The 17710-nt window shown below is 46.5% G+C and overlaps 1 protein-coding gene across 2 annotated transcripts in view; it reads right to left on the bottom strand.

Annotated features, from left to right (window-relative positions):
- Arid1b (AT-rich interaction domain 1B) overlaps window positions 1–17710 on the bottom strand; it is a 350213-nt gene that overhangs the window by 75697 nt on the left and 256806 nt on the right. For both annotated transcript variants that reach the window (XM_029471378.1, XM_021186013.2), the window contains one exon: window positions 3749–3838. In XM_029471378.1, coding sequence (XP_029327238.1) covers window positions 3749–3838 — 90 coding nt within the window. The remainder of the gene's footprint in view (window positions 1–3748; window positions 3839–17710) is intronic.

Genomic DNA, 17710 nt, shown 5'->3' with positions numbered 1-17710 from the left:
ATATTTAACTAGATACCACTGCGAAAATTAAAAGGGAATTCAATTAAAAGGCTTGCAAAAAATTAATTCTGACCTCTCTACATCTGTCCAAATAAATAAGGCTTCCTTCAATGATTCCGCCTAACTGCTAATCAACAGAGCAGAAGGGTTTGCTGGTTTCATCAGGCTTAACGTGTTTTAGGGGTTAAAAATGTCATCACTCCAGTGGTAGTACTTATTTATCTAACCAGAGGACTATTCCAGTTTCTGTCCAAGCCGCCTGAATAACAAGCCACACATGAACCAGCCTTCTAAAATTGTTCTTTAGAAAGCAAGAGTCCTCTGCAACACTTTTCTCATCCTTTTTGCTTTCTGCTGAGACGACTGCGATGCTGCCCACGGTCACATGAGTTCTACAGAGAGATCTGACTTAAAACAAGAACCAGTAGCAAATGTGTTATGTTACAGTTTATGTATGGCACATCTCCCGCAAGGAAAACCAATTGTGTTGAGGTCTTGGCGCCAAAGGTGGTGCATTCAATCACAGATTAAACAACTGGATCAGGAGGGCTCGGAGTTAACTTATTATTGACAGATCCACAGTTAGATGCTGGTGTTAGGAGGTGATGGAAGCTAGGCAGGAGTAGGACTTGCTTGGCGGAAGCACGTTCCTGAAGCCTGTGTGTGAATGAATCTCTTGCCCTGACCTTGCCGTTGCTTCTCCGCTGTCAGGTGAGTGACTGCTCCATTGTGGCATCTTCTCTGTGATGTTCTGCCTTACCTCAGGCCCCAGCCAGTGGAGCCATGCGAAACCCCAAACCCACACTCACTTCCCATCTGTCACATTACTCTATCAGATCTCTGTCACATCGACAACACCTGACAAGTACATATTACTACAGACTATCAAACTCAAGATTTGACCTTCTTTTCCAAGAAAAATGACTGAGCGAGAAAAACTTCTAGTGGTGAAGGATCAGACAGAGCTGTATGTTGGGAAATCGGTGCAACTGTAGAGAGAACACCAGACCACATTGATTCTCAACCTTCCCAATGCTGCAACCCTGTAACACAGTTCCTCATGCTGTGATGACCCCCACCATAAAATGATTTTCATTGTTACTTCATAATTGTAATTTTGTAACTGTTATTAATCGTAATGTAAATAACTGATATTTGATCCCTGTGAAAGGGTCGTTTGACCCCCAAGGTCAAGACCCACATGTTGAGAACCTTGGTATAGACAAGAATGACAAGTTCAAACAATATTAAAGAATCTCTCTCCTTTTTATAACCTATGTTGCCACATCTGTGTGTAGATTGAGCTACCTTCCTTCTGTAGCAGACAGACATAAAGCCACACTGAGTCATGGTTAGCTGCATATAAGCATAACGTGGGGAAAGGGCTTCCTGATGATGATGCTCTTCAACAGAGCCACCAGGTGTGAGAGGGGAGTGAAGGCTGCAGAGCTCAGAAACTCACCCCTCAGGGTATCCGGGCACCATACAATCCTGGAGACACCAGAGTTGTTCTGATGTTTGTGGCTCTCTCCTGAATAGGGCATGTTGCTTATGAAGATAATGAAGAACACAGGACCAAGCAGAAGTCATTCAGTATGTCAGTACAAAAGTTAAAAAGAATTGGGCATCTTGAGCCTGAAGGAAGTTGGCTTCAGGACACTGGTACCATTCCTCTTGTGTCATTGGGGACTTGAGGAAGGGCTCCAAATACTGTCCTCCATAGAGGAGGAGACACAATACCCTTTTGTGGGCCTATATGCAAGTGTTGTATAGTCTTTGATATGAGCGTGTATGCCTTGAGTATACATAAAAGGAAGAGGACTGTGACATCTTATTTCACCTTCAACTCATTACAACAAATGGGGAAGGAAGGCAAGCACCCAGTTCTTTCACCCGGAGCCGCTGGGAAGCTGCGCTCTGCTCTGCTCTTACCAAACCAGAGGGCAGCTGTTACTGTAAGGGCACAGTGGTGGTGCCTCCACTGTAAGGGCACAGTGGTGGTGACTCACTCCAGTATACAGGAGGGAACAATCAGGCATTTTCTAAAGGCCCCCCCCCACACACACATTCCCCCCCCCCCACTTGTGTACAGTCTGGTACTCAAAAACAGGTGACAAGACAAGGGCTTCTTAATTAGCATTATATCAACAATTACCAGGAGCAAACACTTCTTACATTTTAACATCATAAACTTACTTTCTTTTAAACTTACATTTTTATATCCCCTTTACCCAGTTTTAAAGGAAAATTGACTCATAAATGTCAGCCCGTTATTTAACTTAATAGTTACTTTTAAAAAAATGGAAGGTTTGCTTTTTTGGAAGATGTCCAGTCACGTTTTCAGAAGTCATTCAGAGGAGGGTTAGGAAATATGTTCATAAAAATCGTTTAGATCTAGCAACTTACAGTATTAATTATTAATTTGCTATTTGAAGGAAATGGTTGTTCTAGCCACCGAGATCACCACATAGCCAGTGTGGTATCACCACATACCCATCACACTAAAGGGAACAGAAAGAGTGACAGACACAGGAATGTCTATGCAGGGGGTGGGGGTGGGGGCAGATTCTGCCTTGCAAACTAATTTACCTAGGTTTTCACAGGTATACCAGGCTTTCATACTCGTGTTTCTAATTTTACCAGTTTTAAGGGTTGAGGAATGCTATTTGGGGGCTGTGAGGGCTCCTGTCAATATGCTGTACTTAGCATTTTAGGGCCTCCAAACAAGAGATGTCCGTCTGTGAGTTGCTAGCACTCAGCCTGGACTGAGTGCCTGAAAGTTTTCTCTTACATATGCCTCACTGGCCTAACTACAGACCCAAGACACAAGCCAGGACCAAGAAGCCACAGCCCCTTCGCACCCTCAGCGCTGGCAAAAGCTGGGAGTTTGCCAGCAGTGCTGACTCAAGGGTGCCACCCTAACCTTGCCATAGCAATCTAGGCAGAAATGGGACTCACAATGTGCACATGACTCTCATACTCTAAGTTTCACAACCATCCCAGGAAACCTCCTAGGAACACTCGGGAACCCCAGCACCCAAACGCGTCTGCCTCCAAGCCTGCCAGCATGGAAAAATGGATGCATCTGACCCATAAGCTGGAGAGGCCGGGCACAGAACCAAGAGAGCCACAGCACAGCATGCCGGTCCATACTAACTAGGTTAGAATGACCCCTGCTCCAGCTGTGCAGCTCCTCTCTAGTCCAGATCTGGGTTAAAACCACTGTTCCCTACACCTGCCCCAGCATCAAGTGTACTACCCCACCCAGGACAAAAGGACCGAGGGATGAGCCTAGGGGACACCAGGCACTGCCAACACCATGGAGTGACAGTCAGTACCAAGTAAAGCCACGGAGAGCTTGAATGTGTGGGAAGACATCTGCTTGAAAGCGTCAGACAAACGCATGCTCCTTTTCTGACCGGGACACCATGGAGCCAGGAGTGAGGAATCAGCATGAACTCTGTGGCCTCCCTCAGGGATCAAACTATGTGGCCTCTCAGGGTGACTCCAGTCTGAAGACCTAACGACTTTATACAAGATTTTGTTATGTGCTCAAAATTTGCTGGTAAGTACCACAGGAATGCCACCCAACCTACAAGAAAGGGTCCTCTTCGTAATTGCTGTTACATGTAAGCTTGTATTTCTTTGGTAGGACACACTGCCTTTAAAAACTATAAAGAGCCACGTGGGTGAGTAACCTCAGGTAACCTTTTTATAGTGGGAGGGATGTGTGTGTCCTGAGACTCACCTCTTTCCTGTGGCATTGGTGACTGGCTCAAGGCAGGATGGGAACTGGATTCTGACTGGCTTCCAGGTGGCTGCGGAGGCATCTGGCTACCTGTAGAACACAGGGGAAAGGGAGGGTATATGCTCTGCATTAATATTGTAACCACAAGAACCAAGTGCTTACGTTTCACTTTTATGATCACAGAAGGTACAGAGAACTAAAAAGTATGTTTCCTTCTTCCCTGTAAAATGAAGATAAAATAAAGATATTTACCAAAAGACCTGCTTTTAGAACAAAACAAAAACAAAAACAAAAAGGCAAACCTGCTGCTGATTGGGCTATCAGGCTCACGGAGCTAGCGACCAATGGCTGCAGCCCGTACATCCCTCACCACAGCCACGAACCTAGACTGGCCAGCAGAGCTTAGCCTCTTGACTCTGAACTCATACCTACTGGACAGAAATGAAAAAGGCTGGCACTCGCCCGCCCGTTCGTTCGTTCATTCATTCATTCATTCATTCATTCATATCTAATCAATACAGCAACACCAATTTCGAATAAGCAGAGTTCAGCCTAAACTCAGAAGGAAGGCCTCCAGCAAGCAGCACAAAGCATAAGGCACGTTAGCACTGAAGAGAGGGAGTTATGTTACAAGTCCTGAGTTTTGTTGCTGGTACAGCGATAGCATCTATTTAATTCCCAGTTGTTTAATGTTTACTCAATTTTTCACATACAATGTAAGTTTCTTGAGATGATAATCATATATTTTCATTCCTTGAATGCTTCCCTTAGCATGAAGAATATATAATAACTCATAATCTAAGAATACAAAATAAGGGAATAGACACTTATTTTATCGATAAGAGAGACATGAATCATGCGGAGGCTTGAGGCACATTTCTGAAACGAAGAATCATACAAGGTACCTGGCAATATTAACTCACTTCTGGGCCCAGAGCTTCAGACACATTTCTAAGGCTAAACACATGGAGGAATGAAAAAGTATTGGCTTTAACACCACCCTCCAGGCCCAAGCCCTTGCAGCAGCCAGCACAGCACAGCGTGAGGGCATTGCTACTTTACGCTCTACCTTCTCCCTTGGTTACAACGAATATAAGAGAGACACCTCAAATACACACAGCTTCCTTACATCCCTCCGCCTGGGAGTCACATGGTCATGGGAGCTGCACAGCACAGCAAAAGGCATGCAGATGACTCCACCTCGGTTGGCAGGCGACAGCTGGGAAGGCATGGCTGGGGGTTAGGCACCCCAGCTTTAGAGATAATACAAAACTTGGTATGTATTTCTGAGTGTGCATCTGCCACACTCGGGACACTGAGCAATGAAGAGCCCCTGCATGTGCTCACAACTAGCAGAGGCCTTACAAAGCACAGCACACGCCAGCGGGCTCCGTCTTGCGCATCTGTAGTAGCCTAATATGAATGCCAAAGAATTAACTGTACAGTACAAACATTTAACATTCTGGTCTAAAACAACTTCAAGGGCAAACACTGGTCACTGACATGGCTACAGATCTACGAAAACTGCCTTGAAGCCTCTGTGGGTTACATGTTTCCTATGAAACGAAACACCCCACGGCCCCAATCTCCATTTAGAAATTTAAAGCACTCTGCAGCCAAACCCTGACTCTTAAAGTATCGAGCTGGCCCAAGACAGCAAGTGCTTACATCATAACGCTTGCTTGCTTCTTCCCAGCAGGCTGGACTCACACGCTCACACAGAGGAAACAAACAGCACTTCTCTGTCAACACAGGGCAGCATGGCCTCCACTGTGCAGGCAGACCGAGCTAATGCACCGAGCAAGAATGAACAGGCTACAAGAGACCCGTCCCACCCTGCACAAAGCATTGGCAAGGCCAAGCACTGCTGTGGGCTGACTGGTGCAAGGCAAAGTGTGATGTACCTGCCAAGCAAGAAAGGAGTGCTCACACCATGTTCACCCTGTTACCAAGACAGACAGCTGTTTAAGGCTGAAGAAAAATAAGTGCAAGGTACCCTGACCCCCCACTTCCATTCATGCTCTCTCTCTCTCTGCCAGTTCCGTAACTAAGGCATAACATCCCGTGAGCACGCAGGCATAACTACCGTTAGGGCAGATGAGCCAGAAAACATGCGTGTGACACGTAACATAGGCAAACTCACTGCATCCACAGTCCACAGTCAGAAAACCAGAATCTTTGGATGAAATTAATTAGGTAAATACCTTAAATTCTGTGGGGGTTTATATATGCTGATTTTAAATCATACCTTTCAGAGTTTGGTAATCATTTCAAAGGAGGACATGGCCACATAACATAAAGGAGTTAACCGTAGGGGGAACTCTAACCTCCATAATTCAATGTTAGCCATAATTCAAACCAAGAGGGTGTCTCCTTTGTTAAGCCCCATGGTTTACCTTCATCTGTGTCTGTAATGACATAAGCAGCCCGGTGGTGAATAAGAAGGACCCCCACCACTTATACCAGTCACTTGTTAACATCCGTGTAAATATTTCTGTGTACAGGGTGTACCAATCTAGAGTGGCGTGGCAGGGAGCAGCCACCGTTTCTACTTTGCTTATGAAACACTCGAGAGAGGCTACAAAACCACTGGGTCGCACAGAGGCTTGTTACATAACTGCAGCATACGCATGGTTTCTCAGTACATGTCCTGTCTGTAGGCTCATCCCACATTGCTTTTAGCTTTTGTCCCCTTCGTGTCCTACAGCCTTCTTAAGACCCCCAGTCTTTCCTGATGCCCTATAATCTTGACTCTCTGGAAGAGTACTAATGCGTTACTTTGTACAATGTTGCCCAGTCTGATCTGGGTAGCGCATTTTATTGCTGAAAAAGAGGACACGCGTGGGAACTAGCACATCCTTCTGTGTTCATCCTATCATGGCGCTGGAGCACCCCCACATTCCATTTCTGGTGTTCATGCTGATTACATGATCTGGCTGGTGCTCACTTTTGGGGTACTCATTTCACTTGAGGTTGATCCAAGCCCCATGTCTCCTGCAACTTTCACCTGCTAATGTCAGCATCTATTAGAAAGTCCTGCCTGTGAGGTTCACCATAAGGGTGGCTGCTAATGGTGACTTTCCATCTCCCCCTTTGACGTCCATGTGTGTTAATGGATTTCAATTTGAGGAAAGCTACATCCTTGTATGGTCCCCACACCTTGCCTCTAAGGAACGCTGCAAGCAAGGTGACTGATGGCTCCCCCTGCAGAGTTGCCTTATGTGGCAAAAGGGAATGGATCTGTGTTATGTTACATTCTGCAGTGGACTTGGACAGGATCAAAAGGGAGATGTCTCTGCATGCCTGGCTTCGAAGGGCAGACTCAGCTGATGGTGTGAACTGACTTAAGGAAGTGAAGGAATGCTTCAGAGCTCGAGGGCTTCACTCCTTATTAAATGATTTGTAAAGTTGGCATGTGTGTGTAAGACAGGTAGACACAGGCGTCTTCCTTGACTGCTCTCCACCTACACCCTGAGGCAGTCAGTCTCTCACTGAGTCATCGATAGACCAGTGAACTTTGGGGAATCCAGTCTCTGCTTCCTTCCTCACTACAGACAATGCCCCCATTAGAATGCTAATACCTGACTTAGGTCCAAAGCAGCTGGCACCTTAACATGATCTAAACTTCCCAACTTCAGGTCCAGCACCAATTCTTTCTCCTATTATTTCATGTTGGAGTTTTCATAGTCATGGAAAGCTACCGTTTCCACAACCAAAACAAAGTGATTTCTGCTATGATGTGAAAGAAACTGGATACATTCTCCCCTACTTGGGCTTCTAGATGAGAACACAGACAGAACACCCAGTCTTGTGAGCCCCAAAATTAAGCCAAGGCTGGACTTCTGGCCAAAACACCATGCCTATATTTATTTGCTAAGTCTGGGGCAATCTGTCATGGAACAGTAGAAAATTCCTAGATGCTTGCTTTGCAGGGGTAAAAAGACACCAAGGTCACCATTGTCAGTTCAAGCCACATCGGTTCTGGCCAGTGGAAACTCCTTCCTTCCCGCTGCATCCTGGGTTCTACTCTTTTTATTGCGTACGTCCTTATTTTTAGAATGACCAGAGGTTGTAGGATCATCTCATGTCTGTTTGACATCAGTCCTGAGATCCATCACTTAGAAGTCCTGGTTCTCGTTCCTGGAGTGCTCTGAGATTTAGCTGTGGGTGTCAGGGTGGCTCACTGTTGCTGGTATACTGATGTCTCCAGTCCTCCCAGTGGACAGAGGCAGATCCTAACCCATGGATTACATGGACCTGTATGCTGGTATTTACATGCCTAAAGACAAGTTTATATAAGGATCTCCAATTCCAGTCCCAAGCGAGAGCACACTTAAGGCTTCTTACTTATAACTTCTCCAACAGTAACAAATCCAAATTTGTATCTAAAATCAATTAAGCTATTTCACATTATATATAAAAAATTTATTAGTGTTGCTATTCCATTTTAGGTGCTCTGTGTAGCATTTTGGCAGCACTTCTTGAGTCTTTGGGGGTATGATTCTGTAGTTTAAAGAGTGAAAGTTAAAAATGTGCACACAGCCCCTCTCTCCTACTCACAGTGCCTGTATGCTTCAGTCTTAGGGGATGGGACACCATCTTACCATAACTTGCACTGGGGGACAGCTATATTTTTTCATACTAGTTTTTATGACTTTTCTTGTCTAGCTTGTATGGCTGCTATTTTTGATACATTATTGGTATTAACAGAAGTGGTCATCCTTGCTTCATTTGTGTCCTAAATAACAATGCCTTGGGAGATAATCGCCAGTATAACCACACCCAGGAAGTGGGAAGACCCACCCTAAGTGGGTGGCACTATTCAGGGGACTGGGCTCCAGGGCTGGAGAGCCAAGCATTCCCCCTTCTGCTTCCTGGCTGTGGCCGTGAGCAGCTGCTCCTGCCACTGTGTCTTCCCAGCCAGGACGGAGCACACCCAGACTGTGGGCGCCAGCGCATTGCTTTTGTGAACTGTTTTGTTCCAGCAGTAAGAAAATCAACTAAGACAGAGCTCAGCATGTGTAACAGCGAGCTATGGGGTGGCTGGCCCTGACGCTCCACAACTGCACACTTCCCATGGAAGGACACTCGGACTGACATTCATAATTTCAATTGCCTTCTGAACAGGGACCTGTGTGCTTCACTTTTTGCTCCATCTCTAGAACCAGACATATTCAGTAAGCATTCGATATATATTTATTGACAAACGAATAAATGACTGCTTATTCCAGAAAGCAAACTTGGACTAATAGCTAATTAGATTTTTTATGAGTTAACAGTAATCATGCAATTTTATCTTGTTATTCTAATCAGAATTAGACAACTTCTTTTTTTCTTTTTAATAAACTGGCAGATAGTAAATATTTTAGGCTTTTAGACCATATGTTCTCTGCCATAACTACTTAACTCAGTGATTGTGAGTAGTTTAAAAGCAGCCACTGATGATACATGAAATGGTAAAAATAGAATTTTATTTACAACACTGGAATGCCTGAGAACCGTCTCACAGGCACTGGCCCCTTGTAGACAATTCTGTAAGAAAACATGCAGGCCAGGGAGCATGAGGTGGTGCTTAGGGGGGCAGCAGTGACAGACAACTTGATACAAACTCCCATGTTCAACACCAAGGCTTGCATAAACAAGTCTCGGGAAGCTGATGTGCCTCCCAGACTCCAGAGCTCCTCAGATTTACAAGGCCCCTCCCTTCCCATGGTTATAGAAGCAGAAAGGATTTCAGGGTGCATGTATGTTGTATGTGTGTGTGTGGGGGGGCACTGTCCCATGGGGTTGCTGGCAAGCTGTAGACAAGGCTCCAGGGATTCAGCCTTCCTGAGCCCGTGCTGGCGTGAGCTCTTCAGGGGGGTGGCTGCCTAGAGGGTCAGTGACGTGCTCCCAAGTAACCTGAATACGCTCCCTAGCTCACTAAACTACACTGGGTGGACACATTTCTTTGCTCTGTTGGTGGTGGCCTCTCTCGTTAATCCACACTTGCTCCTTTTTTTCCAGGAGAAATCACACAATAACTTGGCTTTAGGCCTCTACAAGCCAGGCCTGGGGCAGACTCACTACCCTCCTCAACCAATTATAACAAGTGCAGGGCTAAGAGCTAAATTATGTTCCTGGCTCTTAGATCAAACAAAATAGAAAATAAAAAACTATATGGATGAGCTATGATATCATAGATTATACTGACAGTGCTGTTGGACGGATGGAAGAGAAACAGTGAGCAGGCTGCCTCGGTAACGCCGCTGCTGGTAAAACCTTCTAGGGCTCCTGCCTCCCTCTGTTACTACAGTAGATAAGCTCAAGAACTGGGTACAGCGCCTCTGGAAGACAACCCTCCAGACCCTTTACGTGTCAGAGTGTGAGTGTAAATGTATGAGAATGAATGTGTGTATATGTGTGAACGAATGTGAGCGTGTGTGTGTGTGTGTGTGTGTGAGCATATGTATGTGTCAGAGTGTCAGTGATCATGTATAAGTGAGTATGTGTGAGTGTGTGAATATGTATGTGTTTGTATGTGTGAGTGACTGTGTATTTGTGTATGTGTGAGAATGTGAGTGTGTGTGTATGCGTGAGAGTGTGTGCGTGAACACCCCCACCCCCACCCCATGACTCATGTATGGAAGTCAAAGGACAATTTGTAGAACTCTCTGCTTCTACAGTGCAGGCCCCAATGACCAACTCAGGCAGGTGGCCTTAGCAGCAGTTGCCTCCAGTCTGCCCTCAGAGCCTGGGCTGCAGGGCAGACAGAGCCTCTGTGCCTCCTGAGGCCAGGTTTCAGTCAGCCCTCTGACCATACTGTGGGAAGCACTGGGTGAAGCACTGTGGCTCACAATGGCAGAGTACTTGCATGCCAGCTCTGCTCAGTCCCTGTGTGCCTTCCTCTTGATAAGTGGTGAAAGAATAAAAACTGTGTCCTGAAAGCAAAAGGTAGCCACTGAAGACAAGGCAACCATGGAGGCAGGGCTATTGGCTTCCTCAGCTCACACCCAGTGTGATGGCTTCAACAGGAGGTGGGTGGGTGAGACAGGAGGGCACAACAGGGGCCATGCCTATCTTGGGGAGTCAGTCTGGGTGTTGAGCAACTGGGTAAGGTCCACCACAGAGCCTGTGGTGCCTGTGGTGCCTGTGGTGCCATTCTATCAGAACACATCCTTTGCGACAGCTTTCAGGCCTGTGGTATGACTCAAAAGTCTGCATGAGAAAAAGTGCATTGGTGGCAGCGGTGGGGACCACGAAATAACGCGGTTCTCTCTCCCAGGATGACAGCATTCTGATGTCTACTTAAGAGGTAGTAGGTTCCGAATCTGACTCACACACAACCCCAGCCATGACACACAGAAGTGTAGCACGCGCTAACTCTGCTCACGTCCCTGCTTTCTGTAGGATGGGGCGGGGCGGGGGGCACACAGAGCAGGCAGTTTGTATTTCTCTCACCAGGACAAATTAATGAAACAAAACCTAATTTCCCCCTTCTCTTACCCATTCTTATTCCTCTTCAATATTTTTCCTCTTCCTAAGATTCCTTTCTTTTTGTTTGAGAAGCTTAATATTTGGCTGCCTTGTGAAGAAATGGGTATAGTGACAGATGAAAGACTTGTATTCATCGCGTAATTCAGAATAAGGGGGAAAATCGACTGCTGTGCATTTAAGATTCGAACAACCTTGCAATTTCGTATAGTCATTTCCCCCACCCGTTCTTTTGAAGAAATCTGCCTTTATTCTGCTAATAACTAACCACGAGGCAGCAGCATGGATCCGATTAGCAGTTCTTATGATACAAAGGGGACAAGGGGAAAAAAAAGCTGTGAATGGGGTTGCCAATTTGTCTACCTGGACCCCCAGGGGAAACATTAGTTGAGTGCTGCCTGCTCCTCTCTTCCCCATGCAGGGCAAAAGCAGGGCTCCTGCAGGACAAAGGCAGGGCTGTAGGGCTTCAGGGCTGTAGGGCCAGGTCCCCTCTTTTTTCAATCAGAGTTGTGCTCACTCCCCTCTTCCTTGTCACACCCTCAGTCTGGGTTCCAAGAGGTTGACAATGCTACTTGCTCCTGGTAAACAGGAGCAGCTGTGAAGATGCCCTGTGGGAGGGCTGTGCTTGCCCTCTGCGGCTTAAAGCCCATACACTGTAAACGGAGGTGTAGGGGCCCTGCAGGCACAAGAGGCCATGCTTTAGCACAACGCCCGCCCAGTCATTAGGCATGGTGACACTACTCCTGGATGCATCCGACAGGTGGCAGGAAAAGCTGTACTGTTTAAGAGCACTAGATTTTCAGCTCAGAAACCAACATTTAAACACTGGTATCTGGGTGGAAAAGATGGCACTTGCCATGTGAGCCTGGTGGCCTGAGTGGGTTCAGCAAGAAGGGACTTCATATGTTATCCTCTGACCCCCACATATGTGCTACACAGGTCCTCTGCATACACATATTATAATTATTAAAAACTAGTTTCTATTCTATTAAATATAGAATTAATGTCTGTTAAATATATGATTAATCAATTTATATGTGAAATTAACCTGGTTTCTGAAAGTTTTAAAAATTTATTGTATTTGAAACTACACTGTTTATTCTTGTGGTAAAACTTAAAACTTCTGTATGTTTGACTTTAAACTATATTGACTGATTAACAGGCCAATTTTGTGGTATGTGTGCATGTGTATGTGTGTGCATGTGCAGACTACAGGCTGACTTGGCCTTTTCCCACTTATTATTGTAGACAGGGTCTTTCACTGAAGTCAAGCACACTGATGGGGCTAAGTTGGCTGGTCAGCCAGCTCCGGGGCTCCGCTGGTCTCTGCCTCCTCAGCAGGAATCACAGATGTGTGCCACCAAATTTGGGCTATGACATGGGTGCTATGGATACAAACTTCATGGTTATGGGATGCTGAGGTGACTACGCTATTTCTTTCCTTTTGTGCAGGGTCTCATGTGGTCCAGGCTGGCCTTCACCTTCCCATGGAGCTGAGGCTTAATCCCAAGGGCTGGGTCTTCAAGCATGTGTTCTCGTACTTTGCTTGTGTGGTGCCAGAAACTTAACCCAGGGCTTACTCCTTCCAGGAAGACACCAACCTACATTCCCAGCTCCAAAACCTCTTTGAAAAGTAAAAGCTAAAGCACTGCACTGCTTTGGGAAACTCAACAGCAAGGCCGAAATCTCCAAGACCTGTGGGGTCTACCTACTACCACTGCTCACATTTAAATGTAATAATGTCTGAGGGAGGTCTCCATTCAGTGTCACATATACACATGCAGTGCTTCAGTCAATGGCTTTTTGAAGAGAAGGATGCACAGTGAAACCTAGGGCAGTGTGCAGCTAAACCCTGAACCAGTACAGTCCAGTGAGGGGGATTTAGTGGGGGCCGAGCTGGCTCAGTTCAGTGTGTGTGTGTGTGTGTGTGTGTGTGTGTGTGTGTGGTGGTTCTTCAGGTGCTGAGCTGGCTCAGTCCAGTTCCACCTAGCACAGTGGGGTGTCTCTTGTGCACACAGCTCTTCAGAACTCTGAGCTGTGTGCAGGTTACCTGGAGCCTCTGATATGAGGGACAACTGGAGGTTGCGTGACAGAGACCAATAGGGCACAGAGGACAGGAGCCACAGCTTCACATATGCACCAGGCTTACTTTAGATGTTAGCTACGTAGTTATCAAGCACACTTTCCCAAATATCTAGAGCGTATTAACTACCCGCTGTGGAGATAGGGATTAGTCACCAGCTACTGTTTTACCATCCATGCTAATGCATCTCTGTGAAGGCTCAGAATCAGGCAGAGGCCTTCAGACTCAAAGACTTGGCTTATATCTACAAGTTGAGAACTATGGCTTTAGGTGCTGTTCTTAAGCACAAGGATAACAGACTGATCTATCCGCTTTGAGTCTAAGGAGGGGAGGGAACGGCCAGTGAGAGACAACCCACCAAGCCCCAGCTCAGAATGAAAGCTAGCTCTGGAATAACCTCAGAGTTCTCTTTTCTTACACTCCCTTTTCTTTTTCCTTTTCTTTCCTTTTCTTTCTTTTTCTTTCTCTTTGTCCCCTTTCAGAATTGGCACGCTTACACTCGGTCAACATCTACTGGGCGCCCTCTCCTGGCCAGGCACGGTTCTCCACCCCTGATGTAAAGGGAAGCTGGCTGCACTTAACAAGAAAAGGCCTCACCTCAGTTGGATCGTGAGGGAGAGGATGGATAATAATAGAGTAAGCACAGGGTAGTTTAATTCAGCTGTGTGGGCAAAGGGCTTGCCCAGAGTCATAACACTACAGAAATGAAGATCTGTTCCATGACCGTCTCTAAGGGAAAAAACAAAGGAGAGGAGGGGACAAGACAGAGCAATACGCTGAAGACTGAGGTGCAGCTCTCTACAAATGACAGTTTTGTGTTTAAAAAAAAAAAATCAAAAGAACTTAATTGTCATAATCGTGTGTGTGTGTGTGTGTGTGTAATGGATTCACGGTGATGGCCGTGAAGATGGGGACTCAGCACCAGTGACCTCAGGCCCGAGATTCTAACTCCTCTTGTATTTTTCTCACTGTGGCAGCACTACCAACAGAGTTCATAACCTAGCTCAGAAAGGTCAGGAAAACAAATCCAAGCCTGGCAAATACAAAGGCCGCCTGGAGTGGCTCTCTGTCCCATGCTTGTCAGTGGCCGCCTGGAGTGGCTCTCTGCCCCATGCTTGTCGTGATGAATAACTAACAGTCAGCTAGACACAAGCCATGGACCTCATGCGGGGCAGTGAGGACAGCCCACTGTGGCTGACCGGAGGCTCTGGGTAGCCAGAGCCACTACCTCCTGAGTGAAGGTGGGGCCAGCAATCCACGCTGCCCCTGCAATGCTCAGAAGCCTAGACACCTCTAGCTTCAAACCCTCTCTTACATCTGCAGTGAAATGCAGCCCTGGTATCCAGACTTTCACACCTAACTTGGCTAAAATAAACAAATCAACCAAAACAAACCCTCTGAATGGCTAGGCAGGATTACTCTGGAGGGCCACAGAAACAGGGTCAGCCCAAAGGCTTCCCTTCCACCTCCGCTGCGCCCCTTCCTCTTCTAATCACAGACACTGCTCTCTAATTTCTTCATCCCCCCTCCTCCTCCACACAACCCTGTGTGCCCACTGCGACCACCCTTCCTTAAGATCCTGTCGTGGTTCTGACGCTGCCCTTAGCCAGAACGATCCCTTAGAGCCTCAACTGACCCATGGCACTCCTACCCACTCACCTTCTAGTGGTCTCCCACAACACTTAACACCTCATGCCATAATCTCAAATGTCCCAGACAACAGCCCCCTATCCTTTGGGGGATACACTCTAAAAACTCTAGTACGTGTTTGAGACTGAAGAGGACACGGAACCTTATATATTAACTACATATTTTTACATACAGAAATGTCTCTGGTAAAATTTCCTATTTATTAGACATAGTAAAGGATCAACAATAATAAGGTAACAAAATAATTATAATGTGCCTGCTTTATTGATTGAGGTAGGGCCTTCCAATCAAAGTCTATAGCTAGCTTGCTCTGAAGATCCCCGTACCTGGGTCTGGGGATCTGAACTCCAGTCCGAATGGTTAACTGTCAAAATGTTCCCCAGACCAAGCGCACACTTATTTATGAACTTCATGTTTTTCCCATACTCTCTGCGTGCAGGCCCAGTGCACTTCCCTAGGGTCCTAGAAACATGTCCACAGTCTGCTTTGTGGAATGAATGAGGCAAGTGGTGATAAAGGAAGGCAGGGAGGTCGTGGGCAGCCGGGCTGCCGGGCTGTCACAGGCCACACCGGAAGCAGCAGCACCTGAAGGGCAACAGAAGCCCCCATGCAGCACTGTACTGGCAGCCTTCACAAGGTCACACCCTGGCATTCTGCAATGTGCATTTAAAGCAGTTTGCAAGTACAAATCCTGGTGTCACTTTCTGTTTGGAAGAGAGAATGTCAACACTAACAATCCCCGGGTATACCATTTATAAACATGCAGATGTGAATTATTAAAGATTAATGCCTTTCAGGATTGGTGTCGGCATTCCGTTTGTCTCGTGCCGAAATCAATTCTGCTCTTCATTAGTCACTGACAACCCACATCATCCCGTTGTGGAAGAGAAATCAAAGGTGCACGTGTGTGAATGAGAGGAACTGATGAAACTGATTAGTATAGGCTTAACGGCTATAATCAATCAACACATCAGAGTCCTCAGCTTCAGCAGAGCAGGAGACAGGAAGTAGGAGGAATGCTCGCTCCTTCGGTCGGGATCAATGCCCTGCCCCTTTAGAACACTCACACGGAAGAGCTAAGAACACACCAGCTCTAGGCACTATTCATTTAGCCACCATTTCCCGAAATGTAGCCAAATGGATTCTGACACTCTCCTCTTCTGTGCTTCCATTAGCTCATAAAAGCACTGTACCCCTCACGTTTCCAGTCCTCAGTACAGCAGGTCAATGTCAACCCCCTTTCCACAGAGGCAGTACACTGCTGCGCGCATGGCTGCAGTGGTGACAGTCCAAGAGCTCCAGAAATGAACAAGGTGTGTGGCTCTCACTACAGCAGATAATTGCAGGGAGGAAGAACACACAGACACAGGCACAGAGCAGACATGGGGGAGGAGGGTGGTGAAGCACGAGGCTTGGGAGGGATCCGAGAGGGAAAGGTCAGGTGCAAAGGAGCAGAAGCTCCTGTGCCTTCCTGGTCGCTGAATGTGGAGGAAGAGGAAGAAACAAAGCTTAAATTCAAATGTGGTAGAAGAACAGAAGACTTGTTCCTTTGGAAGATAAGACACCACATTCATCTCCCAACTAGGTGAATGCCAGACAGACCGGGTCTCGTGAGCTCTTTCATCCTGGGGTGGACCTTGGCGTGAAGTGTTACAGGCTGCTAAGGAGAGGCTGAACAGTGCCCTTTCCCTCACCAAGCTCTTCGAGCTGCACACCGTCTCTCAAAACCAGAAGCCCTGCCTGTCTCCCTCACTTCTGCTAAGCATCATTTGGAAAGGATAGGAAATTATTGCTTTGTTTAACACACAAATATTTTACATCGTAAGGGGAAACACTGGCTAAGTTCTCTGAGTTTGTAGAAATGCTGAATTGATGTTTTCTGTGTAACCACAGATTAGAAACATGGATATATCAATGACACTGTGTGTTTCTTTTTTTTTTTTTTCTTTGCTTGCTCAGTTTGCCAATAAGCAGCATGCATTCCCCTTGGAACAAGCTGTCACGGAATTTCTACCTCCAGAGAAGCCAAAACGGACCACGTGATAGATGCTGAGACGTGAGCTCAGCAGGGAGGTCAGTGGTGTTGTCCCTGCAGCAGCATGCGTGGCCTACTGCTGGCAATGCTCAGAGAAAACCGGCCAGGAAATGTTTACACACAGAAACAAACCTGTAATATACCCTGAGTCTTATTAAGGGTAAATTAAACCACGGAAAATATATTTACTGGGATGGGCTTGGGCTGAGGCTTGAAAGATTTAAAAATCTAGGCAGAACAGATTAAACAAAAGAGAGGCATGTTTGCACCCTCTGTGGTTCATGTTACAGGCAGTAATCTTGACAAACGACATCAGGAACCTTTATCGTTTCCTCTCACTAACGCCCTTCCTGCTCGCTCTGGCCCACGACCAGCTTCTCACTGCCATCCATCTTTCTCTTCCCCTGGTTAGCATCCTTTCTGAATCTGCTGTGTGAATGTCAAATTAAGAAAACTTGTCTTTTGACCAGAATGTTTTCTTGTTTTTATCTGCAGTCTGGAAGCCCACCTGGATGCCATTTCATATCGTGCTAAGGAGGGGCTGGGGCTGTTTAACTGTCACAGCATGTGCATTTGTTGTCTGAGGGCACGTTAGATGAGCAACTCATTCTCCAGGAGCTGGGACGACAAACTCTGGAATGAGCTGAACTCTAGAGAACTGGAGTTTACCTAGCACAGGCCAGCACTGGCCAAGCTTCCTTTGGAAGTTCTATCCTGGCAA

Source organism: Mus caroli, chromosome 17 (assembly GCF_900094665.2).
Source record: "Mus caroli chromosome 17, CAROLI_EIJ_v1.1, whole genome shotgun sequence".
Lineage (NCBI taxonomy): Eukaryota > Metazoa > Chordata > Mammalia > Rodentia > Muridae > Mus > Mus caroli.
The sequence above is the reverse complement of the archived record's forward strand: the minus strand, read 5'-3'. Positions and strand labels throughout refer to the sequence as shown.